The following is a 26,300-nucleotide window of genomic DNA, read 5'->3' as shown; positions in this document are numbered from 1 at the left end:
GCACTGCAGTTTGCTGAGGGTCTGGGGGCAGCTGGCACATAGGTGAGACACAAAGTGGGACCACAAGGAAGGGCCAACCAAGACTCACCTCCCCTCTTTATGGTAACCAGGACTGGAGTTCCACCCCTCAACAAGCACACAGGCAAGGGGGAGGAAACATGATGTCCTGCCTTGCTAGGGGAGGAGGGGCGAGCTCTAGAAAGCTCACGCAGCACGGACGCACTTTATTTATATGTGTACATATGTATACAGGCGGCTGTACAGCGCGGGGCCAGTGGCTCCCTTTGCTATGGGCCCGGAGGCATGGGGCAGGGTGCCCCTTTTTTGGTCGGGGCTGCTGGGGGCACAGCTTCAGCAGGGCACCGGGAAGTCAGCGCCACCTCAGGCTTGGTGGTGGGGACCAGGAGGGAAGCAGGTGGGGCTGGGGGCCCTGCACTGCTGGGTACATTCTTTGTTAGGGCTTGGGAGGGGGTCTGGGGCTCTGGGGAGAGCTTGGGAGAGGCAGGTTTGGAACGAGGCCCGCTCAGCGTGGTCCGCTCCTCCACCACCTCCAGCACCCAGCGCTCCCGGCCCCGCGGGGCCTCAGGTGCGGGAGGTGCCAGGGGTGCAGATTCCTGCAACCCCTTGGAGTCCACACTTGGGAGTTGTGGCACCTCAGCCTTGGCCCCAGACCGCACAGGCTCTACGACAATGGGCACCGGGGGCGTGCCTGCTTCGCCGGAGCTGCTGCGCCGGCCCGTCTCGTGTTCCTGCACCGGGCTCAGCGCCGCCTTGGCCACGGCCCTGGCCGCCCCGCCCGCGCCGTCCTCTGTCTGCACGCTCTGGTGTCGCGTGCCGCTGGCGTCCCGCTCCAGGGTCCGGCCCCCGGGGGTCGTCGCGCGGGGCGGAGTGCAGGCCTCGGCGCCACCCGGGGACTCTTTCTCCTTACTCGAAGCCGGCAGCAGCGGGTCCGCGCCCAGGCTCAGGGGCGACTCCTGGCGGCCCAGGCGGCGGACGGCGACCTGCCGGGTCGCGCCGGGACCCTCGACAGGGGGCGTCTCGCCGTCCAACTCGGCGAGGCTATGCAGCGCTAGCTCGCCGTGGAAGTCCTTGCGGAAATCCGGGTGGCCCACCTCGAGGCTGTGTTTGCGCAGCGCGCCCTTCTTGTCGGCGCCCAGCGAGGCTCCCAGTTTCTCTGCTGATTGCACGCGTTTGAGGAGTGGCGAGCGCGGGGGCTCGGCACTCTTAGGGCGCGGGCGCACCACTGGCGGCGACGAGTGCAGCTTGGCCGGAAAGCTCTGCGTCGTGTGAGAGCTGCCCACCGTGTGGCCCGGCAGCGGCGGCGGCGACGCCTGTGTCGGGGACGGCGTGTGCGCTAGCGGCGACAGCGGGATGTTGCCGGCCGACTTGCAGCGCGCAGAGCGGTACTGGCGGTGCAGCTTCGGCGACAGGCCGTGCAGCGTGCTGGGCCGGATGTGGTGCGAGGCCGACGACGCTGGCGAGTTGGGCGTGCTCGAGGCCGGCGAGCTGCTCTGGGACGAGGCGCCTGTGGACGGGCGAGAGAGGACGATGAGCGCCGCGGGCGCCGCCAGGGCACCGACCCGCCACCGCGCGCAGCTCGGCCCCCGCGCAGGCTCAGGGCCTACCTAGGTAGGCGGAGTCAGGCGTGGAGCGGTAGCTGTGGGTGGGCGAGCGCGCCGGCAGTCCGTGCGTGGGCGAGCCCGGGAGGCTGTCACTGGACGACAGCGAACGGTTCAACGACGACAGAGAGCGGCTAGTGTGCAGCAGGTTCGACTGCTTCGTTATCTTGCGGAAGAGGGAGCTACGCTTCTTGCTGGAGGACAAGGAGGGGACCACCTTCCCTAGACCAGACTCCAGAACTCCCGGCTCCTCCCACTTCAGGACTTCAAGGTACCTCCTGGAACCACCCACCCTTTCTGACCCCTCCCTCTTCAGCTACCACACAGTTCCAGACCGAAGAACTTCCTTTAGCTCCGTCCCACTTGGCTCCTCCCACCTCAGGTCTACCCATTCCTTTCTGACCACTCACAGTCCAAGCTGGAAACACCCATCAAAACAGAACCAACCTTTTTTGGCCGCGTCCACCTGTCTAGCCCCTCCCTCTCCAACTAAACCCACCTGTCAGATTGGGAAAAAATTCACTGGACTCAGCCAGGCTTATCTCAAATCCCCACTCACTCCTTGTCCAGGTCAAACCCACTGATCAAAACAGAAAACTCTCCTGGCTCCACCCACCTCTCCTAGTTCCTCCTACATATAAGGGAAGAAATTATTTCTACTGGCCTGGCATACTCATCCCAGATAGAAATCTCTTCTCCCGGCCCCTCTCAGTCGCCTAAATATAATACATCCAGCAAGGCAGAATCATCTCCTGGACGGCACCCTCTTGGTCCACATCTGCTGGCTCAGCTCTGCTCCCACAGTGCCTTTCCTTCAGCCTAGGAGCTTGGTACATCCTCCTTTCCTGACTCCTCCCGCTTTCCCAGCCCCTCCTTCTCTGTTGTCTTGGTTTTGCTCTTCACTTGGTGGCCCCGGCCACCTTTCCTGTGAATGTCCCTTCTCCTGTCCTCACCTATGCCCCTCCCACGTAAGCCCTGGCCATCGCTCATAAACTGGAGTGTTCCAGGGGCCTGCTGTTTATAGCCCCTCCCACTGCACTTGGCCCCACCCACCTCTCCTGGCCCTCCTTGGCAGAGGGCCGCTTGTTCCTCCGAGCCATTTTGGCCTTGTAGCTGCTGCGCCGCGCAGGGCCGATGCGGATGGAGGTATTTTCGAAGGGCGTGGTGGTCACGGCTACTTTGTTGCCACTCTGGGGGAAGAAAGGGGGAAAGTTCTCTGCTGGAAGCTGCTCTGGCAACTCCAACTCCCCGGGATCTCCCCCACCCCTCGCCCCACCCTCACCCCAAGACAGTTGGCGCTCTCCCATGGACTCACCTTAAGGATCAGCTCGACGACCTCAGGATGCACCATGCCATGCACAGGCTCCCCATTCACGTGGGTGATGAGGTCCCCGGCACAGAGCCCTGCCTCCTGGGCTGGGCCCCCCTCCTCCACGTGCTGGGGATAGGGAACCCCACAGGAGCAGAATTAACAGGCTTGGTAACAAGGAAAGCTCCCTAAGCTTATGTGTCAGACACCTAGCTCTGCAGGCACGGTCATCTTCATAACAGTTTATGAAATAAGTTATTCTCCCCAGTTTACAAATGAAGAAACTGAGAGTCAGAAAGGAAAAGTTACAGAGGAGGGTCACAGAGGAGTCTCATCTAGGTTGCCTGGTTCCAGAGTTTGAGCTGTCCCTCACCCCTGGGGAGGGGGCGGTGTCTCTCTCCCCACTTCCACCGTGGAACACAGGCTCCGCCCATTAGTGCTCACCCAGACAATGTGGTGTACACTGTAGACATCTGAGTCACCCATGTAGACGCGGATAGCACGCAGTGTGAAGCCATACTTCTTGCCCGAGCGTTGGATGGTGATGGGGGAGCGAAGCCCACTGACAGCTGGCGAGTAGTCCCGACTCGGTGAGGAGTCCCGTGAGGACGGGTTGGAGGAGAGAGATCGTGGGGACATGGGGCTGGCCAAGGGTGAGCTTCCATGGGGGTCCACTGCAGACACAGACCCATGGTCAGAGGTCAAAGCCAACAGACACAGGTCTCCCTGTGTCCGCTCCTCCCTCCTCCCAAGTCAAAGTCCCAGAGCTCTCACTGGCCCATCCCAGAGCCAGTCACTGTGGACAAGGAAAATGCACCTGGCACCAATGGGGGCAGCCCCTCCCCTGCCAGGCGGGGCCCAGTGTCACCTGCAGGGATCATGACAGACAAGGCAGTGGCCGAGGCTGACTTGATGACTTTGCCCCCGGTTCGAGAAGGCCGCTTCTCTACCACCGGGTCTCCTGACAGCTGCTGGTGCCGCGCCCGGCGCAGAACCAGGTCATTGGTGGCTCTCAGGCCTGATGGGTCCCCATCCTTCGAGGATGGGCAGAGGTCGCCTGGGCGTGGGCGGTCGGCTGCAACAGAGCAGGTGGGTTAGGGGTCACTCCAAGGTTATAAACTTCTCGCACGCTGTTCCCTCTGCCTGGAATGCGCTTCCCACTTCTCTCCCTTGCTGGATTGTGAATTTCATGGGAGCAGGTAACATGCGTCACGAACAGCTCCTGACTCAGAGGAGTGCTCAGATACGTTTGTTGACTGACCATGGAAAACGGGTCTTCCTCATATTGATGAGAATCCCAGATTGGAGTGTGAAGAGTACACGAGAACTTGCATAAACAGTACAGGCTCATTGAACGCTGATATATGACCCCTGAGGAATTGGGGAAGGCGGCAGGAAGGGGCACTCACTGGCCTCCGGGTCCCCGGCGCTGGGGGTGCCATCCCCTTGAGCTGCCTCCTTGGGGGCCCGCGCATCCAGCGAGCCTGGGGGGTCGGAGCTGGGCCGAGCAGACCTGCGCAGCCGGGCCTCATCCTCGTCCTCTTGGGGGGCGCTGAAGCGGCTGGGCTCCAGCAGCGCCGAGAAACGGCGGCGCGCGCCCAACGGAGGACTGGCCTCCCCCTCCAGGAAGCTGGCCTCGGACGCCGAGAAGCGCTTGCTGCGCAAGGGGGGCGTGGTCAGAGGAGTTACTCCCCTTCAGGTCCAAAAGGACCCAAAAGGACCCAAACCCCAAATCCTGCCCCTGCTCACATCTCCGGGGAGCCCCCTCTCCAGGTCTTCTCGCGCAGGGTCAGGCCACCTAGGCCTTCCCGCTTGCCGGCCACCTTCTCCTCTGGGCCCTTGGCGCTCGGCTCCCGCTTGTTGGTCCCCGCTGCTGCCACGGGGGTCTTGGGCTCGTGCTGCGCCAGCTGCTCCATACTGCTATACACCTTCAAGGACGGATGAGTGGTGATGGAGGCAAGTCCAGCCCCCAGGTCCCGCCTTCCCTCCCGAACCAATCGAATTCCCGCTACTGGACCCGGCCAAACTACGCTCCGCCCCAGTAAAGCCGGGGTCCCAGCCCCCCAATTCTGGGCCGATCCCGACCACCTACAGTTCTTCAGTTCTGGCCCCACCCCACAAAATTAGGCTCCGATCTATTCTAGAGCCTGCCCTGCCCAAGCCCTAAAGAATCTGCTCTCCTTCCTGCCCCGCCTCTCCAGGCCCCGCCCAGTTATGTGTGCCTTCGCCCTAGGCAGGTCCTGCACCCCCTGCTACGTGCTGTTCCTAAAAGCGAGACGTTGCCCAGCCTCGCCAAGGCCTGGCCCAGCCCCCTCCATCCCCAGGCCCTGACCCCGCCCCTTCCAGATCTAGCCCCGCCCCACTGTGGGTCCTCATTTCCACAACTCTCCAGGCTCCCGTTAGATTCCACTCGATGCCAAAGGTCGGTTCCAAGACATCCAGCGAGGATGTCCCCCCGCCGCCCCCGCCCAAGCCTCATCACTCCCCGATCCTCACCGCCTCAGTAACTTCTCTAGTCTGAGACCTTGGGCCTGCACCCTGCTCCCCATAGCCTCCTCAGCCCCTGGCCACTTCAGGCCCACCTCCATCCCGTACTTAAACACAGGTTCCCCCCTCCCGACGGTCTCACCCCACCCCTGTCCCCGCCTGGCCTCACCTTGCTGAAGCGCGGGGAGCAGGAGGAGAACTGGCGGATCTCCACGGGCTCCTCCTCCGTCGTGTCATCCTCGTCATACGAGTTCACATGGTGATACCTGTCTGAGCGGGCTGGAGTGGAGGTGTGGGTCGTGACCGCGGGCATGGGTCCACTCCTCAAATCACACCCCCACCGGAGCCAGGTTCGGGTCCTGCAGGCCCGGCCACGCCCCTGCCCCTTTCTCGGATCAGATTTAGGTCCTGCCCCCTCGCTGGGTCCCCGTCCCACTCTCCGAGGCTTCGTTTAGCCCCGCCTCCACAGAGGCCACATCCCCAGATTGCACCGAAGGCGCTCTCCACCCTGGCTCCGCCTCTGCCAGCCCAGGCTCTTGCCTCGTGTGCCGCGTCCTAGCACCGCCTCGTAACCTAGATCCAGTCCCAGTTTTAGAATTTACTCCAGTCCAGGCCCCACCCCTACCCCAGCTTCCTTTCTTACCTTCTTCTCAGACTGAGCCCCGCCCCTAGGCCGAGCCCCGCCCCTAGGCCAAGCCCCGCTCCCGACACAACTTCAGCCCTCTCCTCTCTAAGGAGTCTAAGGGGCTAGTCTCCTACCCAGCTGCGTCCCAGCCCAGGCCATATGTAAGTGCCCCCTCAAAGGATCCCAAACCCCGTCCCCGCTCACTGTCAAAGTAGCTGGTGTCATCCTCGGACTCCAGGTGGGGGATGAACTCGGCCTTCTGCCTCAGCAGCCCTGTCCAATCCAGGTCTCGAAAGAAACTGTGCTGCTTCACCTCAAAGGCACCGCCTGGGGAGGAAGGGGTGGAGGGTGTAGGGGAGGGAATTCTTGCGACAGCTATGGCCAGCCAAGCAGCCCAGCTCCCCACCCATTTTCTGGCCCAGGGACACAGCACTTGGAGCCCTGCTCCTGGACAACAGACCCCCCCCCAGCTCTGCGACCCCTTACCTGCCCCTAGCCGGCCCAAGGGGTTGGTCTGCAGGAGGCTGGATATCAGGTGCTGGGCATCCGTGGGCAGGGCCTCGTCCCCCTCGGGCCACAGGATGTCATCTGCAGAGCAAGGTGTAGGGCTGGGGTTCGCTTTTGGAGTCCATGAGGCCCTGGGCCAGCCCATGTTTCCGTGCCCCCTGCCTGCCCACCGCGGAGGCACGCACCACTGATGACCTGTCCAAAGAGCTCTTCAGGTGTGTCTCCAAAGAAGGGCACGCAGCCCACCAGGAACTCGTAGAGAATGATGCCCATGGCCCACCAGTCCACCGGTTTGCCATAGCCCTGGCGCAGGATGACCTCGGGTGCGATGTACTCTGGGGTCCCACACACCTGGGGGCAGGACGTCAGCCCACGCCCTGGCCACAGGAGGGGCCTCCCGGGGGAGCAGTGCCCCCCGCCAGGCCCTGGGCCCCACAGTCCTGCCGGGTCACTCCACCCGAAGTGACCCCCACTCCCGCACACACACCTGTTTGTCCAGGAACTCCCGGGCGTCCTTCTCAATGTGGCCCTCATATAGGTTGGTGGTTAGGCTCATAAGCCCCATCTTGGAGAGGCCAAAATCCGTAAGCTTGATGTGCCCCATGGAGGTGATAAGGAGGCTGCAGAAACAAACTGAGGTCTTAGAGGCGAGGACCATCCACTTCACTCCTGGCCCTTCCATGCCAGGGCCTCCCGAGGGACAGGGAAGGAGTGATGGGAAAGGTCAAGGCTCACTTGTCAGGCTTAAGGTCGCGGTGCACGATGCCATAGTTGTGCAAGTACTCGAGCGCCAGCACTGTCTCAGCGAAGTACATGCGGGCCATCTCCACAGGTAGCGCCCCAATGTTCTTCAGCAGGGTGGCGCAGTCCCCCCCTGGGGGTGAAGGAATAGGCCCACGTGAAGAGGGAGGTACCCCTGGCTCAGAGCTGAGCACTCAACATGCACCGTAGTACCGAGTCCCCATCTCACATTGCCCCAATTTTATAGCTAAGGAAAACTGAGGCTTCGATAGGGGTCTCCCTCTCCCCAGCTTGCACAGGCACTGCCCTCTACCAGGCTTCTCTTGTCCTCTTAGCCATCCTCCAATGTCAGTATAATCAGCTGATTTTACCCAGGAGGGGACTGAGACTCAGAGAGATGTTGGGTCATGCAGGGAGTTGATGGTGGAGGTAAGGTTTGGTTTGGGCCAAGGCTGCCTGCTTATCTACTGAGTTTAGGCCCTTGATCTGGAGTCTGAAACTTGAGGGTCCGGGGACTTAATATATAAATTACTTGCCCCCACCAGATTTACTGCAAACAGCATTCATATTTTAGTCTCCTTCGGTGTCCATTTCTCCTTTTTCTTACAAGGGCCAGATTTCCTTCCGGGTTTAACAGCTGGATCAGCATGTAACCCAAGTTGCGCCAATGACTTTTCCCTATTTTTTCACAAAGATTACTAAGCCCATAGAATGTAAACCGGAATCTGTTGGATAGTAACCTCACTATATCAGGGCCTGTTTAAAGGGAAGTCCACAGAGCCAAAATACGGAGCGATTACTAATGACATGATTTGAGCACCTAGATACAGCCATTCCTGAAGGTGACATGGATTTTTTCTATCACAAGTCGATAAATTTCTTTCTTTCCTTTTTTTTCTCTTGAGCCAGATTTATCTATGTCAGAAACTGATGAATCAGACTTGAAGCCGTGGCCTCTGCAGTGGAAGCACGGAGTCCTAACCACTGGACTGCCAGGGAATCTGAATTTGGGCACCAGATAATCCTGACACACACTTATGCAGAGAATAAAGTGCCCATGTGGCCATGGTCTTCCTGAGCCTTATATCCCTTGTTGCCAACCTCACTATATGAAACAACCTTGTCTCTTTTGGCTTATTTTTCTTGTTTATTGTATGTTTATACAGACTTGAATGTTACCTACATGAGGGAAAAGTGTGTCTGTCTGGGTATCCACCAGCGCCCAGCACAGCATGTGGCATGAGGGAGATGATGAGGGGACACCTGTTGAGTGACTGAATGCTCAATTAAGGCTCGGAAGTGGCACAGTTGTATCCCTGTGAGATCATGTGTGTGTCCTAATAACCATAATACATGTCTGTTTGGATGATAGATAGATTAATGTTGGGGATGGATAAACAGATGAAAAACCTATACATTGGTGGTTGGATGATTTGGATGGATGGTAAATGGACAGATAAATTGATGGATGAATTGTGGATGAATAGATGGAATTAAATAGCTTGCTAGAGAAAATGAGATAGCTGCTAGAATGGAGGTTTGGATGAATGAATAAAACTAAGAACAGTAAATGGATTGATGGAAAGAGGGATGGATAGCCGATGGATTAATAAATAGGTAAATAGGTATTGATGGAGAGATGGATGGTAAGTAGTTAGGTGAATAAATAGATAGATGAATGAATGTCTAGATATAGAAAAAGATGGCTTGATGGAAAACAGATGTACAATACAAGCAATGAACCCTAATATAAATTACGGACTTTAGCTAATAATTATGTATCAATATTTGTTCATCAATTGTAACCAATGTATCATACTAATACAAGATGTAAATAACACGGGAAACTGGGGGGAGGGGGAAGCGAGTATGGGGGAACTCTCAGTACTTTCCAATCAATTTTTCTATTAACCTAAAACTGCTCTAAAAAGTGAAGTCTATTAATTTTAAAAAATAGATGTAGGGCTTCCCTGGTGGTGCAGTGGTTGAGAGTCCGCCTGCCGATGCAGGGGACACGGGTTCGCGCCCCGGTCTGGGAGGATCCCACGTGCCGCGGAGCGGCTAGGCCCGTGAGCCATGGCTGCTGAGCCTGCGCGTCCGGGGCCTGTGCTCCGCAAGAGGAGAGGCCACAACAGTGAGAGGCCCACGTACCGCAAAAAAAAAAAAAAAAAAAAAAGATGTAATATAATATTGTAAGTCAACTATACTTGAATAAAATAAATAACAATGTAATGGATAAACAGAAATATGGATGGACAAACAGACGGATAATCAAATGGATGGATGGATGGAGAGATGGCACATAGATATATGGATAGAAAAACAGATGGATTAGCAAATAAATAGATGAAATGAAGGAAGGGTGGATAATTGGATGGATGTATCTATATTGAGAGAAATGAAGATAAATCAATAGATGGCTGGATATAAATAAACAGATGGAATGGATGATCAGCGACTGGATGGATAAATGGTTGGATAAACATACAGGTGGGTAGTTAATTTGGTGACTGGGACTCAGGCAGGCCACCCCCAGCAGCCCTGACTAGCGAGCATCCCCTCATCTTCCCTGCAGCCCTGCAGGCAGCCACACCTTCCACATATTCCATGACCATGCAGAGGTGGCGCCGGGTCTCAAAGGAGCAGAACATGCCGACCACAAAGGGGTTCTCAGCGAAGGTGAGGATGTCGCGCTCCACAAAGGCCTGCTGGATCTGGTTGCGCAGGATCAGGTTCTGCTTGTTGATCTTCTTCATCGCGAAGCGCTGCCTCGTTTCCCGGTGCCGCACCAGGTAGACGGCGCTGCAGGGGGAGAGAGCGAGGACCGGCCATCACCTCCGAGACACCCGGCCTCCGCCACCCTCCCCCCGCCAGAGCCCCGGGTGGCTCACCCGTAGGCACCATTGCTTATGAGCTTGATGGTCTCAAAGTCATTCTCTCCAGGTGGTTTCTTAGCCTTGCTGCTTCGGCCCTGCAGGGGAAAGATGGAGACCACCCCATCATCATCATGAGACTGGCACTCTTGTTATTCCACCTAACACATGGGGAAACTGAGGCACAGAGGGGGTGGGTGTGTCCTTCATCCAAGTGCCACAGTGAGGGAGTAACAGAGTCAAGACTTGAACCCAAGACTGGCTGACCCTGAAGCCATATACTGATAACTAACTTCTCTCCATTAGGAAAGAAACCTACAAAATGACTAATCACTCTAATATATAAAGAGCTCTCAGACATCAACAAATAAACTAACAATTGAAGAGAAAAAATAGGCAAGATATGTGAATTAGAGTTAGAGCTCTTAACCATGTGAAAAAATGTTAAACCTCACATATAACCACAAAAAGGCAAACTAAAACTATGCCAAGATACCATTTTGCACACAGAAGATTGGCCAAAAAAAAAAAAAAAATCCAAAAAGCTGACACTCTGTAGGCAAAGCTGTGGGGAAACAGATACTTTTACACCTTGCTGTTGGGAGTATAAATTGGTACAGCCCCCATGAAAGGTACTTGGGTGTATATCAGAATTACAAATGCATGTTCCCTTTAATCCAGCAATTTCACTTTTGAATTCATGCTACAAATATGCTTGCACATGTGAAAAATGACCTATGTACTATCCTGCTCATTGCAAGACTGGAAACAATCCATACACAGGAAACTGGTTAAATAAACACACGAGGGGATATAATCTAAAGGAATATTGTACCGTTGTTTTGTTTTGTTTTGTTTTGTTTTTGGCTGCATTGCGCCACATGCAGGATCTTAGTTCCCTGACCAGGGATCGAACCCATGCCCCCTGCAGTAGAAGCATGGAGTCTTAACCACTGGACCGCCAGGGAAGTCCTGTACATTTTAAAAATGAGGAATATCTCTGTACACTTATTAGAAAGTTCTCCAAAGTATTTTGTTAAATGGGGAGGGGGATAAGGAACAATATTACTGTATGCTTTTGTGTAAAAAAGGGGACAAAATATAATCATATTTGAGGTAATAGGGATATGGGGGACAAGAATGGGTATAAGATTTTTCACTGTATGTCTTTTTAAAAAATAATATTTATTTTTCTTAGGGACAAGAGATTTATTACATAAATATTTCACAAAAAGATCTATGAGATATAAAAATATTGAACTCTACACTCCTAAAAATGTAGCCCAAAAGAGTCTGACACAAACATTGACAGAATTACAAAGAGAAATTACTCAGAACAAGAATTTAACACATGGCTCTCAGAAACTATCAGATCAATCCGGCAAAAAAAAAGATGAATAGGAAGATGGAAGATTTGAATCACTCAGTTCACAAGTTTGATTGAATGGAATTGATCCTACAAACAACAGTTAAAGATAAATACCTTTTTAGAGTTTTAGACTTTTGAGTGATGTCATTCCATTACCTATTCAAAAAATTAAACAAATGGCATGTATAATGAGATTCAAAAAATATATATATATATACATATATATATATATATATATATATGACAGATGTGTGTGTATGTATGTGTGAATTCATAGACACAATTTGAAACAAAAGTCACAAATCCAAATGCCTTCATGGGCCAGGCATCCCAGGTGAGAGCCATGGATGGCTGGGGTGTGGATACCCCATATCATAGGCCAGCCCCCACTCAATGTCAGCTGGTTTCATCACAGTATTGTCAGAACTTCTAATTTTTCAAAAAGGCACAAACCCAGATTCTAATTTTAATCTTCTGATTTCTATATTTTGTTTCACATTTTTGAAAACACTAGGCAGCTCAGAGAAAACACATGCATGACCATTGTGGTGGGCAATCTCCACCAGATATGTGGAACATCTACCAAGTGTGGTTGGCCTGGGGGGTGGAATTATAGTAATTTTTACTATGCTGAGCTGTTAACACACAGAGACACTCAACCCACTCAAAACTCCATGCAGTGTTCCTCAAGAAATTAAAAATAGAACTACCATGTGACCCAGCAATTCCACTCCTAGGTATGTACCTAAAAGAACTGAAACATTTGTTCCAACAAATACTTGTACACAAATGTTCATAGCAGCACTGTTCACACAATAGCTAAAAGATGGAAACAACCTAAATGTCCATTGATGAACGATGGATAAACCAAATGTGGCCTATTTTATTCAGCCATGAAAAGGAATGAAGTACTGATTTATGCTACAGCAGGGATAAGCCTTGAAAACATTATGCCAGACACCAAAGGCCACAGAGTGAATGATTCCATTTATATGAAATATCCAGATTCAGCAAATCCATAGAGACAGAAGGATCTAGAAAGATCAGTGGTTGCCAGGGGCTGTGGGGGAGGGAGGATGGGGAGGAACTGCGTAATGGGCACAAGGTTTCCTTTGGGGATGATGAAAATGTTCAGGAACTAGACAGAGGTAATGGCCACACAACATTGTGAATGTAGTAAATAACAATGTTATGTGTATTTTACCATGAAAAGAAAAAAGCCTACAGAGGAAGAGCTATTATTAACCCATTTTAGAGTTGGGGAAACTGAGGCTCAGAGTGGGAACCAAGAGGTCCACCCAGCCTGAGGACAAAGACCCAGGAGGTGAGCCCCGACCAGTCGGGCCAGACCAGAGTGTTGCCTGCTGGGCCACCTGGCCTTACCTCAGAGAGGTCGTCCTGCTCAGGTGTGTTAGAGCCGCCACTGTCCTGTTCCTCCAGGTGTACCACATCTAGGAAGGGAATGAGAGTGAGTGGAGACTGGGGTCCCAGCTGGTTCACCCACAGTCCCCTGCAGCCAGCAGCCAGCACCTGGAAAGGGGTCACGGGTGAGGCCCAGCTGGCGGATGATATAGCGGGGGATGTCCGTCTTGACAAGGTGGCCCTCCTTCGCATGGCCCTCGGCTGCCTCCAGCAAGTGGTAGAACTCCTCGGGGTTGAATTCCTGAGGCAAGGCAGGGTGCGCTCAGGGTGAACTCCAAGGTGTCCCAGCCAACCCCTCCCCAGTCCCCCACCAACTGCCCCCCGCCCATGCCCAGCCCCCTTACCAGGCACTCCAGCAGCCTCGCTGGGCGTGAAATGATAATGAGCAGCTTCTTCACCAGCTGAGTGACAAAGGCCACCTCCAAGCTCTCGGAACGTTCATAGGCCTGGGGTGCGGGGCATAGTGGGGGTGTGGTTCACAGGTGCCTTTCCTGAGCCAGGCTTCTCTCCCATCCCCACAGGAACGGACAATACTGCTGCTGTTGTCCCATTTTACAGATGAGTAAACTGAGGCCCAGGCCACATGGTAAAAATAATCATTATTGTTATAGCAAACATGGTCCTAAAACCTTCACTCACTCAATTCATCTTCAAAACAGCTCTATAATCCAGGCCGAGTTAAAAATCCCTCTGCCTGGCATGCTCTCTTCTCAGATCCTTGCATGGCTTCCTAATTCTCCTCCTTTAGGTCTTTGCCCAGTTGTCAACTCCTCATGGAGGCCTGCCTTGACCCCTCCAATCCAAAATCACACCCCACTACCTGGTAGGACTCTCAATCGCCATTACTCTACTCTCCTGTTCCTGTTTTCTATCAAACAGGCCACATATTAATTTATCTATCATGCCTATCAAAGTCAGGACTATGGTGAGGCAAATGAGGCAGTCACCTTGGACACCAAAACCCTCAGTCTTCAAGATAACTAATATTTTAATGCACTATTTGAAAAATCAAAATTAATGCAGAAAAAAATGATAAGCAAAACTTATTTATTTTTTGGCCGCAAGGCTTGTGGGATCTTAGTTCTCTGACCAGGGATTGACCAGGGATTGAACCTGGGCCCTGGAAGTGAAAGCACCGAGTCCTAACCACTGGACCGCCAGGGAATTCCCAGAAAAATTTAAATAAGGACAGGATCCCAGAGAGCTGGGCCAAACCATACTGGAGCTTGAATCAAAAGGAAACGTGTGGGACCGTCTCTACATGTTTTTATGTTTTTCAAATGATTAATGATTTTAATGAAAACAGTATTACTGATTAGTTCGTTTCCATTAAAACCAGGAAAGTTAAATTATAACAAATTTTGGTTTAATTATAAATAAAACATTTAAACTTAATGTTAAGTTTCAACATTTTTCAACTTTTTCAATAATTAATGTTCTGAAGGGGGAAAAAAATCACCTGCCTCATCCTAGTCTCAGTTCTGATGCCATCTGAAGAGGTAGCATTTGAGTAAAGACCTGAAGGAGGTGAAGGATGTTAAATTCCTGGTTGGCGGGTTGGGAGGGATAAATTGGGAGATTGGGACTGACATATACACACTATTGTATGTATAAAATAGATAACTAATAAGAACCTACTGTATAGCACAGGGAACTCTACTCAATACTCTGTAATGACGTATATGGGAATAGAATCTAAAAACGGAGTGGATATACGTATATGTATAACTGATCCGCTGTGCTGTACAGCAGAAACTAGCACAACGTTGAAAATCAACTATACTCCAATAAAATTAATTAAAACAGTGAAAAAAATAAAAGAAACTTTTAAATTATTACTGTCAATATCACCAAATTATGTGAAAATCTTGGTTATAACAATATAGTGATTTTGATGAAATAAAGGCAAAAGGTGCATTTTGTGAAATATATACGTGTATATATAAATTCCTGCTTCCTCCATCAGACCTAGAGCGGGGCTTTAGTCTTTCTCTTCCACCCTTCAATCCACACTAGCCCCTTGGCATGAGGCAGGCGCCCCCTGAGTGGATGTGGGATGAAGGAAAGTATGGGGCCATTGAGCCTGATTTGGGGGTTCAGAGCCTGAGGTGTGGCCGGCCTCCTGGTGCACTCACATCCTGCAGCAGCTTTTCCAGGTTTTCCTGCAATTCGTAGAAGTATACGGTGGTGATGAGGCCGTCGCGGGACTTGGTCAGGCAGTCCCGGGCCAGCTCGATGATCTGGTGGTGAATGAAGCTGAGCACGCCGTCGGCCAGCGGCAGCACGCTGTCAGGTTCGTAGGCGCGGGCGAAGTCGCGCAGCTTCTCTTCCATCTGCGCGGTGGCCTGTGGGAGGGACGGAGGCAGGGCCGGGATGCCGGCGCGGGGCTCAGCCCAGAGGCAGTGGTTGCCAAAGCCTGCACGGCGCGGCGCCGGCCGCCAGGGGGCGCGCGGAGCTAAAGCGAGCGAGGGCTCCGGCCGCCCCGCTTCCCTGCAGCCGCCCCCTGCCCCGCCTCACCTTCGGGAACCTCTCCTTGTAGACATGGTTCATCATCACGATCTCGTTGTCGTAGGAGGAGGGGGAGCGCCCGGGGCTGCGGAGAGAGAAGCCCATCGCGTCCAGCCACTTTCCTCCAAAACTGCAGACAGGCGTCTCGCAGGGCATGAGCCCCCAGACCCACCAGCTTGGACGGGGAGGGGGATTCAGGCGCACCTGAGGCTCCGCGAGCGAGGCCGCACCGCAGGGGAGCGGCGGCCACCATCCTCATCCGTGATGCTCTCGGTGCTGCCGAAGTGTTTGGAGAGGAAGTGGAGCTCGTCCACGGTGGGCTGGTAGGGCAGCTGGTGCAGGCGCTCCTGGGAGGAGCAGGAAGACTGGGGGGAGGGGCGGGGCCGGGGTCAGAGCCACCACGTTCCCCCACAGCTCGGGACCCTGGTCTGGGACCCCCGCGGCTGGCGGGCCACTGAGCAAGGCCAGAATCTGGACCCGGCTTATGATCCTTGGACCCCAAGGCTCAGCTTGGGATTCCTGGCAACAGAGGGGGGCGGGGAGGGGGCAGGGACAGACACAGATGAGAACAGTGACACAGACATGAATGTGGCCCGAGGGAGCCTGTGAAAACCTGAGTCAAGTCTCATGCCTCCTCTGTTCAGAAGTCTCCATGGCTCCCACGGTACTCAAGGTGAATGCCTAAGTCCTCCCCACAGCCCACAAGGTCTTGCAAGATCTGATCCTGCCTCCTTGCCATCACCTCCTCCCACTCTCCCCCTCACCTGCTCTGCTTCAGCTGCGCAGTCCTCCTTGATGGTCCTTGAACAAACCAGGCACACTAGTGCCTCAGGGCCTTTGCACTGACTGTTCCCTCTGCCTGTGACACATCTACTATGGATCACTTCTCCTTCAAGTCTTTGCTTTAAAGTCACCCTTCGGGAGGCCTCCTCTGACCACACGCATCATTCCCTCTCCTTGCCCCAACTCGTTTCTTCTTGCTGACTTCTTATCGCATTACTTACTACTGTACATCTTTATGACTTATTTGTTACTGCTGTCTGCTCCCCCAGGGCAGGGATTTGGTTCTGTTTGGCCCCAGTCAGGGCCTGGCATGCAGTTGGGGCAAACACAGACCCACAGACATCAGTGGAGAAACACAAGGACAGCCACCTGATTCTGCAGGCAGGATGATCTTTTTCAACATGATATCACTCACTTTCTTGCTTAAAACTCCCCAACCCATCATTATCTATTAATCTTTTCAGTGCACACAATCTATGACCTACAGAATCAGTAGGTCAGACTGAATTTTTAATTTAATTTAATGTAAAGCAAAACAGCCTTTCTATGGCTTCCCACTGCATTTAGAATGAAATCCACCTCACGATCCTGGCCAAGAAGTCCCAGCATGAGGAGGGTTGCTGCCTGCCTCACCTCCATCCCTCCACTTCCAACCCAAAGCTCCAGCCACACAAGGCTATTTTCACCTTTCTAAATGTGAAAAGTTCTCTGTTGCCTTGGGAGTTTGCACATGCTGCTCCCCTTTGCTGAAACACCCTTCCCTCCCTTCTTCCACCCGCCAACCCCCTGCTGATCCTTTGTCTTGGCTTCAAGGCCACCTCTTCCAGGAAACCTTCTTTGACCCTCCCTCCAGCTCAGTCAGGTGCCTCCCCTCTGCTATCATCCCCTTGCCTTATGCTACCCCCATCACAGCTCCGACCACCCCAGCACCCCAAGTTATAAATGCCTTCTTACTGATCTGTCTCCTCCCATGAGGGCTTTGTGAATCCTTGGGCCCAGGCCCAGCTTGTAGAGCCCCACACACATGACAGTCATGTGATAAAAGTCTGCTGAACATCATACCAATGTATGGATGAGCGAACCAGAGAGACATGTAGAAAAGAGGGCAGATGGAGAGAGAGACTTTGGGTACTGCAGTGGGGGAGCAAATGGGCTCTGGGTGAAAGGGGTGTGTCCTGGCCCTGGCCAGCTGCAGACACTTGGGCAGTTGGTTTAACACATGAGCCTTAATGTCATTATCCAAGGTAAGTAAAATAAGTAAGTAAAATAAGTAAAAAAGTAAAATAATTAAAATAAGTCCGAGGTAAGTAGGACCCCCAAGAAGATATGTTGAAGATGGAGAACAGGACCTTGGAGGGGACTTGGAACTCACTAAGGGATGGACAGATGACACCCTTGGAGAACAAGAGAAACCCAAAGCTCTCATTTAGGCCAGTCCAGCCGGCCCCCCGCGGCTCCCACCCACCGGCCCCGCCTGCCACACTCACCGAGACGGTGGAGCTGGGCGTGTTGGTGCCATAGCCAGACGAAGGGAGTGAAGCCAGAGACCAACGGCGTCCGTCCGCCCTGGAACCCAGCCGACATGCTCAGAGGCCGCCAGGCCCCACCAGACAGCCCCATTCCTCAGGGTGTGAGAGAAACCACTGGCCGTGGCCAGAGCAGGAGGTGGGGGAATATATCTGCACTCTGAGATTCCTGAAGTCCCCCAGAGTCAAGGAGGTAAAGAGGAAGTCTTCCAGCCAGGTACCCGGGACCTGGAGCAAAGATCAGTCTTCTCTGCTCCTTCCCATTTATACTCCTCTCCTGTCAACCTCATGCCAAACAAGCCCCCAAAGTGAAAAAAGCCCACTCAAGGAAGTCATCCCAGAGGGACCCCAAAAGATGACCGCTAGAGGACCCCCATGAGAAAATTCTCAGAGGAAGATCACTTGGGTCTTTTCAGAGAAGAAATATTCCTTCCTCATAGACACACACACACTCATGCTCCCATAGACACAATCACTCTCATGGCTACATCCATTAGTATTACTGTTACTAGTACGGTTGAGTTCACACACTGAAAGTGACACACATTCACACCACGTGACTCTTCAACACAGACACTCACATGCATTCACTGTTCCATACATGGACCCAAATATCACATGTTTCCAGGCTAACACACAATTATACATGAAAAAAGAGACGTACACTCACATATAGACATATATACTTACAGAGACCTGGTACTCACACACTCTGACATACACACACACTCCCCCACACACTCTAGACTTTCACATTCACGTGGCACACATTGAAGACACCCTCACGCAGTCAGTCACACATTCAAACTCTTAGAGAGCCACACACTCATTCACACTCCCACACAAATTACATATTCACATGGAGACACACATGGAGGTACATGTTTCCTCAGCTATTCACACACACATTTACAACCCTAGAAGTACACAGTCACACACGTTCACTCTCACACGCTGATACACACCCATGGATACAAAAACAGGCATGGGCTGCCTCCCATATTCACAGCCTCACAAACTCACACACATCCCCATCAGCACACAGATTGCACACTCACGTGTACACACACTCCCATGCACTGGAATCCTCTCTCCAGGCAGTGACCTCGCTCAGCTCACCTGCTTCCCAGCTCACCCTCCATGTAGGTAACCACATCCGGCCCAATCTTGGAGCCCTTTTCTGGCTCCCTATTGCCCTCAGCTGAATTCCACGGTCGCAGGGAATCCCCACTCTTCCAAGGGAGCCGTCCTCTGTCCCCACAGTCTCCTGTGACTCGCACCCCACAGCTTTCACCAGCCTTTGCGGTGACCTGCGTTGCCTCCCCAACTCAACTCCAAGGATAGAGAAGGGATGTGGTTCACCCCATATCCCAGGTCCCAGAACACAGCAGTTGTTCAGACGTTTTTAGAATGAATAAAGTTCAAAAAAAAAAGAGACCCACCCAAACACCCTGGTGACTCCTCAAAGATTCCCCCTCAAAATTCAAAGAATCTCTCTTTCTCCCCCAATCTCGACAAAGCCCCCCAGAAAATTCATCTTAGGGACACTCCAGAAACCCACAGAGACCCCCGGAGGGAAACGTGAGATTTCTCCTCTTGGGCCCTCGAGAAATAGCCCTAGGGGTCCTCCCCCACGTCAAGGACCAAGTCTTTCGATGGGCATCAAGCAGTCTGCGCTTGCGCACTTCCTCCCTGCTTCCCTGTCCTGTTGCTATGGAAACGCCTGGCCTGGAGAGCGAGGCTTGGGAGACTAAGACCCAGGCCCCATAGCGCAAGCGCTTTCACTCCGCGGCAAAGGAAGCTCCGCCCCTTCCCTGGTTCTGAACTGGTGGTTGGCCCCGCCTTCTTATAGGTCCCGTCCCTAAGACTGGGTGCCTGTTCCCGCCAGGACGTTGGGGCACTCTGCGGGTCCCTCAGGCCTGACTCGGGTGCAATTAGAAGGGGAACAGATGGTGGCCCAGACGGTGCGTAGGGAGGGTATGGCCAGGGTTCTGGGGCCCTGGGGAGAGGGACTCACCTTCGGGAGGAGGCGAAGGAGAAATGGGCGGGGGTGTTGGGGGAGAAGTTACGGGGACTGTCCAGGGGACTGCTACCTGTGGCGGAAAGAGAGGGATCTTCAGGCTTGGGATAGAAGGCAATCCCATCAAACCTCCTGATCCTCAAAGCGGGTTCCAAACAGCAGCTTGTCCCCTCTTTAGTCTAATCCCACCCACGTATGGGTGGACCGCTCCCCTTAGCTGTGGCCCTGCCTCTCAAAATGTTTTGGCTACCGAGTCAGCCCAGCCCCTCTCCAGGCCGATTCCGTCTTTTTCGGGGTGGCCCCGCCCCTTAGGTATGGCTCCTCCTTTCTGCTCCATCCCCTTTCCAATCAAGCTCCTCCTGGGCCTCCGCCCACAAATGCCCGTCCCCCTGCGGACCGGCCAAGCCAACACAAGGATGGCTCCGCCCCTTGTCCAATCCCGGTCCTCTCCGTCTAGACTCTGGACCACCACTCCTGTGGCATGGACACACCCCTCGCCTGTGACCACGCCTCCTCTAGTCTGGCCCACAAACCCACCACCTGTCTCACCCAGGTGTCCAGGCAGTGGGGAGTGGGGTCGCGGCAGCGTGGGCGAAGTGCTGGTCAGGATGAGACTTTTCCGGTTACTGGTGCGGCAGCTGCGGGGAAGGCGAGGCAAGGGACCGGACCCGGCCGTAGCCCAGTGAGTTTGTGGACCCAACCCGCGGCCCTCCCATCTCAGATCCCCACCTGTCTCCCAACTGTGTGTGCTTGGATGTGCTCCCAAAAGACTGCTCAGAGGAGGAGGCAGTGGAGGCTTCGGTAGGACTGTGTATGGGAGGTGATGCGTATGTGTTGTGTATGTGCAAGACTCCTGGTGTGGATCATGTGTGACCATGCATGGCACAGTGTATCAGTCAGGGGGTGATAGTCATGTCCACGTGATACTAATGGAGATACCGAGTGTCTGTGTCTTTGGGTCCTTGCGTGACATTCGCTGTGTGTATCCAGGTGTGGCACCCGTGTGTGAATTCAGCACTGGGAGCATCCTAGTGTGACATCATGTGTGACAGTCCTTGGGTTTATCTTGTGTGACATGACCTGTGGCTTTGTGTGTCTATATGACACAGTGTAACGCCACTTGTCCATGACTAGATGTGCCACTGTGTGCTGTAAAGTGTGCGTGATGCATGATTTCTGCTACGTGTCTGTCTTTGTGTAGCAATCTGAGTCTGTATGAGATACTGTCCTTGTGTCTGAGTGTGACATTCACCATGTGTGTTCCCGTGTGGCATCTACTGTGTGTGAGTTTAACCCCCTGTGACACTGGGCACGTCTGAGCATACCACTGTGTGTGACATGGATGAAAAAGAGTAAAAACCTGTGATATTGTGTGTGTCTCCGACTCTGCAAGATTCTGTGTCTGTTATTCTATCATCCGTGTGGCACAACATATGACATGCTTAGGTGATATCGTATATTGTGACATTGCACGGATGTCATTGCCACACATATGTCTGTGTGCATTTCAGATGGCACAATTGTGTGTGTGGATCACCAGGCATGTGACATCTTACTGAGTGTACACTACACTGTGCCTGTGGGCTTACTTGTCTGTGTGATGCTGCGAGTGTCCTTGTGTGTCTCTGTGTGCCTCTGACCTATGGCCACCATATGGCTGGGTACGCGTGGCGGCTCCCGGGTGTATCTGGGACACTAGGGCTGTTGTGTGTGTATGTGTGTGTGACATCATGTCCTGAGTGACGCTATGTGTCACTATTTTTCGTATGAGGCTGTGTTCTTTGGGGGGCGGTTGTGCTATGATAAAAGCCCCCCCTTTCATTCTGCCCCTCAGGATCCCAGCTTCCAAAGAGGGACTCTCCAGCCCCTCCATTCTCTTCGCACACACCCCCCTCCCCGGCTCAGTGACTGAGCATATTCGCGCGGCCAGAGCACGCGGCATGGGGGTGGGGGGAGGCCAGGCTGCGGCTATTGTTCTGAGGGTGCTAAGCCCCCCACCCTCCCCTTCTTCCCCTACCCTCACCGGGCTGCCGGAGCCCGCAGCGCCATCAGACAAAGGCGCCTCAATCCCCCACCAGGCGCAGCCCCCTCCCCCCGCGGCGGTCCTTTCTAGCGTGCAGTCCCCCCAGCCTCAGCCCACACTGCCCCCCATTCAGCCCCATCCCTGGCAGGAAGGCGCGAGCGAGCACCTCTGGCGCAGCTGGACCGGGTGCAGCATCCCGGGCCCCGCCCTGCAGCAGCAGCCGGAGGGCGGTTTTGGGGGAAGGGCCAGGTCAGGGTCTGAGGGATCGGGGGTCTACCTCTTGGTGCGACGGAACATACTGCCGCCAGGGAAGGAGGGCATCGAGAAATTGGAAAGCGCGGTCCAGAGAGAGTCAGACATGACCCGGCGGCGGCGACATGGTGGCAGGTGCGGCAGCGGCGGCGGCGCGGGGAGCAAACGCGCGGGGCGGAGGCTGGAGCCGCAGCGGGCAGGGTAGGGCGGGGGAGGGGAAGGCCTGCGGCTGCCGCTAGCCAGGAGGGGGCGCTGCAGTGCACCAGCGCGTCTGGCCCCGCCCGCGCGCCCGCCTGGCGCCCCCACCCGGGCCGGAGAAGGGGCGGCCAGCCCCGCGCGTTTCTCCCCAGGGCTCACCTGCTGCTTTTCCGGGGCAGGGGCAAATCTTTCTGGAAGGCAAAGGAGCAAAAGGATAGAGGTCAGCGGGGACCAGCAGCCACTGCCCAAAAGCCCTGTCAGCCCCCTGGAGGGGTAGAGGTGGGATGGGACAGGTCCTTCATCAGCATGGTCACCTGCGCCCTTGGCCATGAGGTGAGGGCTGGGCTCCTAGGGGAAAAGGGTACCAGGGTGATTCCTCTTCCGACCCCCAGAGGCCAGCAGAGTGCCCCCTATAGGACTCCCGAGCTGGCGTCTCAGTATGTGTTTGTGCAAATGAAAACATCCAGGAGTCGTTATTTGAAAAATATTTCTTGAGCACCTACTGTATGACAGGCCCCGTGCTAGGCACTGGGGACACAGCCGTGAATGAGACAAAAATCCTGCCCTTTGGGGACTAGCATTGAAAGGAAGGAAGCAGACAACCAAGATTAACATAGAAGTGAATGAAATAATTTTAGACAGAAATAAATGTTATGAATAAAATTAAGCAAGGTGATGTGATGGAAAATGGCTAGGAGGGGGACATGATAGTTACAGAGGTCTGCTCTGTGGAGATGATTTTTAAGTTTGTTGCTGAAAAATAAAAGTCAGCCCTGGGAGGCTCTGTGGAGAGAGCATTCCGGGTAGAGGGAATTGCAAAGGCCTGGAGGTAGGAATAAACTTGGCATGCTCAAGCATGAAAGGGTGAATGACTGGATGAATGAATGAATGACTCCTCCACACCTCAATGGCTCTACCCCACTCTCAATCAGATTCACAGAGTTGGGGTGGGGATAGTTAAGGTGGCTCAAACTGAGATTTGACATGGGAATCAGGTGATGGCTGGGTGGTCTTTTTCAGTAATGGCAGTGATAATAATTGGTAGGTATTGGGACTTCCCTGGTGGTCCAGTGGTTAAGACTCCGTGCTTCCAATGGAGGGGGCGAAGTTCGATCCCTGGTCACGGAACCCACATGCCACGCAGTGTGGCAACAAAAAAAAAGTTAGGTATTAACTCTGTCCACATCACAAGAAGGTTGCATTCTGTTTGTCAAGCACACAGGAAACCACTACAGGGACCAGAAATTACAGAGGTCTGGACCCTTTTCTGAGAGCACTGGGGAGAAGGGTCATCACCTTCCACCCAGTTCTGTGTCCACAGGCTAAGGTGAATAAAAGGGATTGGGTAGGGCTGCAGGCAGAAAGATTCAGGTTAGGGTTCCAAAAGCCCTTTGGTGGGGACTCCAACAAGGGAGAAATGAGGAGTGTTCTAGGATTTTTCTAGAATCTCTGATAGCAGAAAGCCCCGGGTTCAAATCCCAGTTTTGCCACTTATAACCTTGGCAAATGACCTTCCGATAGTCCATTCCTTCTAGAGGATTCTGTCAGATGATGCAGGTGCCTAGCACCTTAGTATGGTGTCTAGCATATAGTAAGTGCTCAATAAATGTTAGGTCATAGGAACAGGAGTTATTGTGGATGGACATGCTGCATGGCAGAAGATGGGCCAGAGGGACCTCACACTCCCATGTACAGAGGACAGATGGATGGTCGGCGTCAAAAGGAACACTGTCCAGATTGGCAGCCCTGCCATCCTGAGCCAGGGGTGACCGGAAATCTATACCAGGTTTTCCCTCTGTCTTTGCAGGATCAGCTTGAATGAGCCGCCCCTTGGACAAGCCCCTTGGACCAGCCGGCCTGCCAGGGCCAGGCGGCTGCAATGGCACAATCAAAATCAAGACCTGGATTTTCCCCGCCACGGAGCCCGGTACTCCAGACTCGGGTACAATGGGCCTAGGAGGGTGAGCCGCAGGGGGACCTTTAAGTGCTACCTAGAAAAGTCCTCGACTCTAGCCCCATCTGCTAGCATCCCTAAACATTTTAGGGTCGAAGAAAGGGGCAAGGTGGAGAGGTAGAGGATTTGGATCCTTGGCGTCCGTGTAAACAGACGCCACTTCCATCCCCAGCTGCAGAGCTGCTCTGCCCAGCGGATTCTGCATCTCTTCGTGATTAACGGACGGCCCTGTGGCCGGGGCATTCGAACTTAGGTTGCTGTACGATCCCAACTGCACACAGGAGACCTTGGGAGCTCCGTGGTTGTGGGACAGCTCCTAAGGGGTTGCACCAGTGTGTGAGAGTGTATTCAGGCTGCGAAGTGGTTAACCCTGCCAGAAGGGAAGAGGTTCGGGCAGGACTTCGGTGGAGTAGCTCCCTCGGCCTAGAAGCCTGGGGAAGGATGGGTGGATGAGTGGGAGGATCCCGGGTTGGGGGCGTGGTCTTGCGCTGGAGAGCTAAGTCCCGCGTGGCACTGAGCCAATAGGAGTCGGCGCCGGCCCAGGGGGCGGGGACACACCCCATGCAGGCTCCGCCCGTTTCAGCCCTTTTCTGGGGACCCGACGGCGCGGACCCAGTCTAACTGCTTCAGCACTTGCTCTGGTTTTGCAGCAGCTCCCTCCCTTTTATCAGAACCCGTTCTCCTAACCCAGCCCAGGGAAAGGAAGGAAATCCGAGGAAGACCTGAAGAGCCCAACTGGGCTCTGGTTAAAACTCAGGTCTGGCTCCAGCATCATCCAGACGCCAGGGAAGTCCTTCCTGCCCTCTGAAATGGCCCCATCCAAAAATGGACGAGGCCCCTGGGTGATGGTTTGAATTCTCTCCTTCTCTTTCCAAGCTCCAGGCTAGGGATGTAGCCTGAGACTGGGCCCATTCTAGGCTTTATATAAACTTCTCCAGACTACCTAGCTCGGGGCTGCTTCAAGGAGGCCCAGAAAGACCAGATGCCAGGCAAACCTTAGGGTGAAGCTTTGACCGATTTCCTCTCTGGGGTTAGTTTGGGGCCAACACCGAACCCCCGTATTAACCCTTAGAAGTGCATGCTGCAGACCGAAGAGAACCCTTCTCAGCTTCAGAATCCCCACCCATCTAGGATGTGGGAGTTCCTGACGCCTGGATTTGTCCCCGCCTTCCCCACACTCCACAGCAAACCTCAGTGTCCCACTCCGCGCAGTGGACCCACGTCTCCTGCGCCTGCGCAGCCTAGAGACCAACATCGTCTAAGGCTGCAAGGAGCTAAAAATCGCTCCCGCCCACCCACAAGCTGGGCTGGACTTGAGGATCGCGGAGTGGGGGTGGGGGGGTAGTGTTGTAGTGGAGCGGGGTGGAATGAAGAGTGAGGAGGGAGGCTGTCTAGATGCCTGTCCAATTAGGGCAGTAGGAAGAATCCTGGTGGCCGAGCAGGTGCGTGGAGGTCGCAGGGGGTCGGCATGCCTCAGGAAGGGACTCCTGGGGTGGTGAGGGGCGAGGCTGCAGCACAAACATGTTTACCACTGCTGCGGCGCCGGCAGCCCCGAGGGGCGCGAGCCCTGGGGCAATAACTTTGTTCTGCGCCCCCTCACCCCCAGCCTGGCTGGGCACCAGGGCAAAGACCTCGATCCCAGCCCCTTCCCCCTCTGACGGGCCGGGAGCGTGTTATCCTCGGGTTATCCTCGCGGGGAGCGCAAGGCTGCATCCCCCTCTGTCAGATCCCTGGATCCCCGGGCGGCCCCTGAGGGGCGGGGTCCCCAGCGCGGCGGGACGCGCGGCCACCGCGTTCCCCCTAGGTAGAGTCCCGAGGCCATGGGAGAGGGCGCCTGGGCCAACCCTGGCGTAAGTTCTCCCGCCTCCTGCCGGGCCCCGCCCCAGGGCGCCGACCCCTTCCCCTCCACCCGGGGCCAGGGCTGCCGAGTACCTGCAGCCTCCGGCGACGAATCAGGCCCGAATCGTCCATGGCGGCGGCGGCAGAGGCTTCGGCCCCGGGGAGGGAGGTGGGAGGCGGCGGCAGGGGCGGCGGCGGGAGGAGGGAGGCGGGAGGCGGGAGGCGGGAGGCGGGAGGGAGTGAGA

The 26,300-nt window shown here is 54.4% G+C and overlaps 1 protein-coding gene across 1 annotated transcript; it reads right to left on the bottom strand.

Annotated features, from left to right (window-relative positions):
* Positions 1–157: 157 nt before the first annotated feature.
* On the bottom strand, positions 158–22,172 carry MAST1 (microtubule associated serine/threonine kinase 1). The gene is made up of 26 exons (XM_060144947.1): positions 22,090–22,172; positions 20,339–20,427; positions 19,787–19,862; positions 17,731–17,809; positions 15,665–15,825; positions 15,470–15,545; positions 15,088–15,297; positions 13,297–13,398; positions 13,061–13,193; positions 12,914–12,981; positions 10,180–10,259; positions 9,882–10,090; positions 7,283–7,421; positions 7,035–7,167; positions 6,733–6,898; positions 6,527–6,628; positions 6,245–6,367; positions 5,585–5,694; positions 4,678–4,856; positions 4,338–4,585; positions 3,797–4,003; positions 3,373–3,602; positions 2,935–3,057; positions 2,673–2,809; positions 1,626–1,813; positions 158–1,525 (listed from the first exon to the last, which is right to left on the bottom strand). Exons 1-26 carry the CDS (start codon positions 22,170–22,172, stop codon positions 288–290), a joined length of 4,689 nt encoding a protein of 1,562 aa, XP_060000930.1. The 3' UTR covers positions 158–287.
* Positions 22,173–26,300: the final 4,128 nt, after the last annotated feature.

This window comes from Lagenorhynchus albirostris, chromosome 3 (assembly GCF_949774975.1).
Source record: "Lagenorhynchus albirostris chromosome 3, mLagAlb1.1, whole genome shotgun sequence".
Classification (NCBI taxonomy): domain Eukaryota; kingdom Metazoa; phylum Chordata; class Mammalia; order Artiodactyla; family Delphinidae; genus Lagenorhynchus; species Lagenorhynchus albirostris.
Note: the sequence above shows the minus strand (reverse complement) of the source record. Positions and strands in the feature narration are given on the sequence as shown.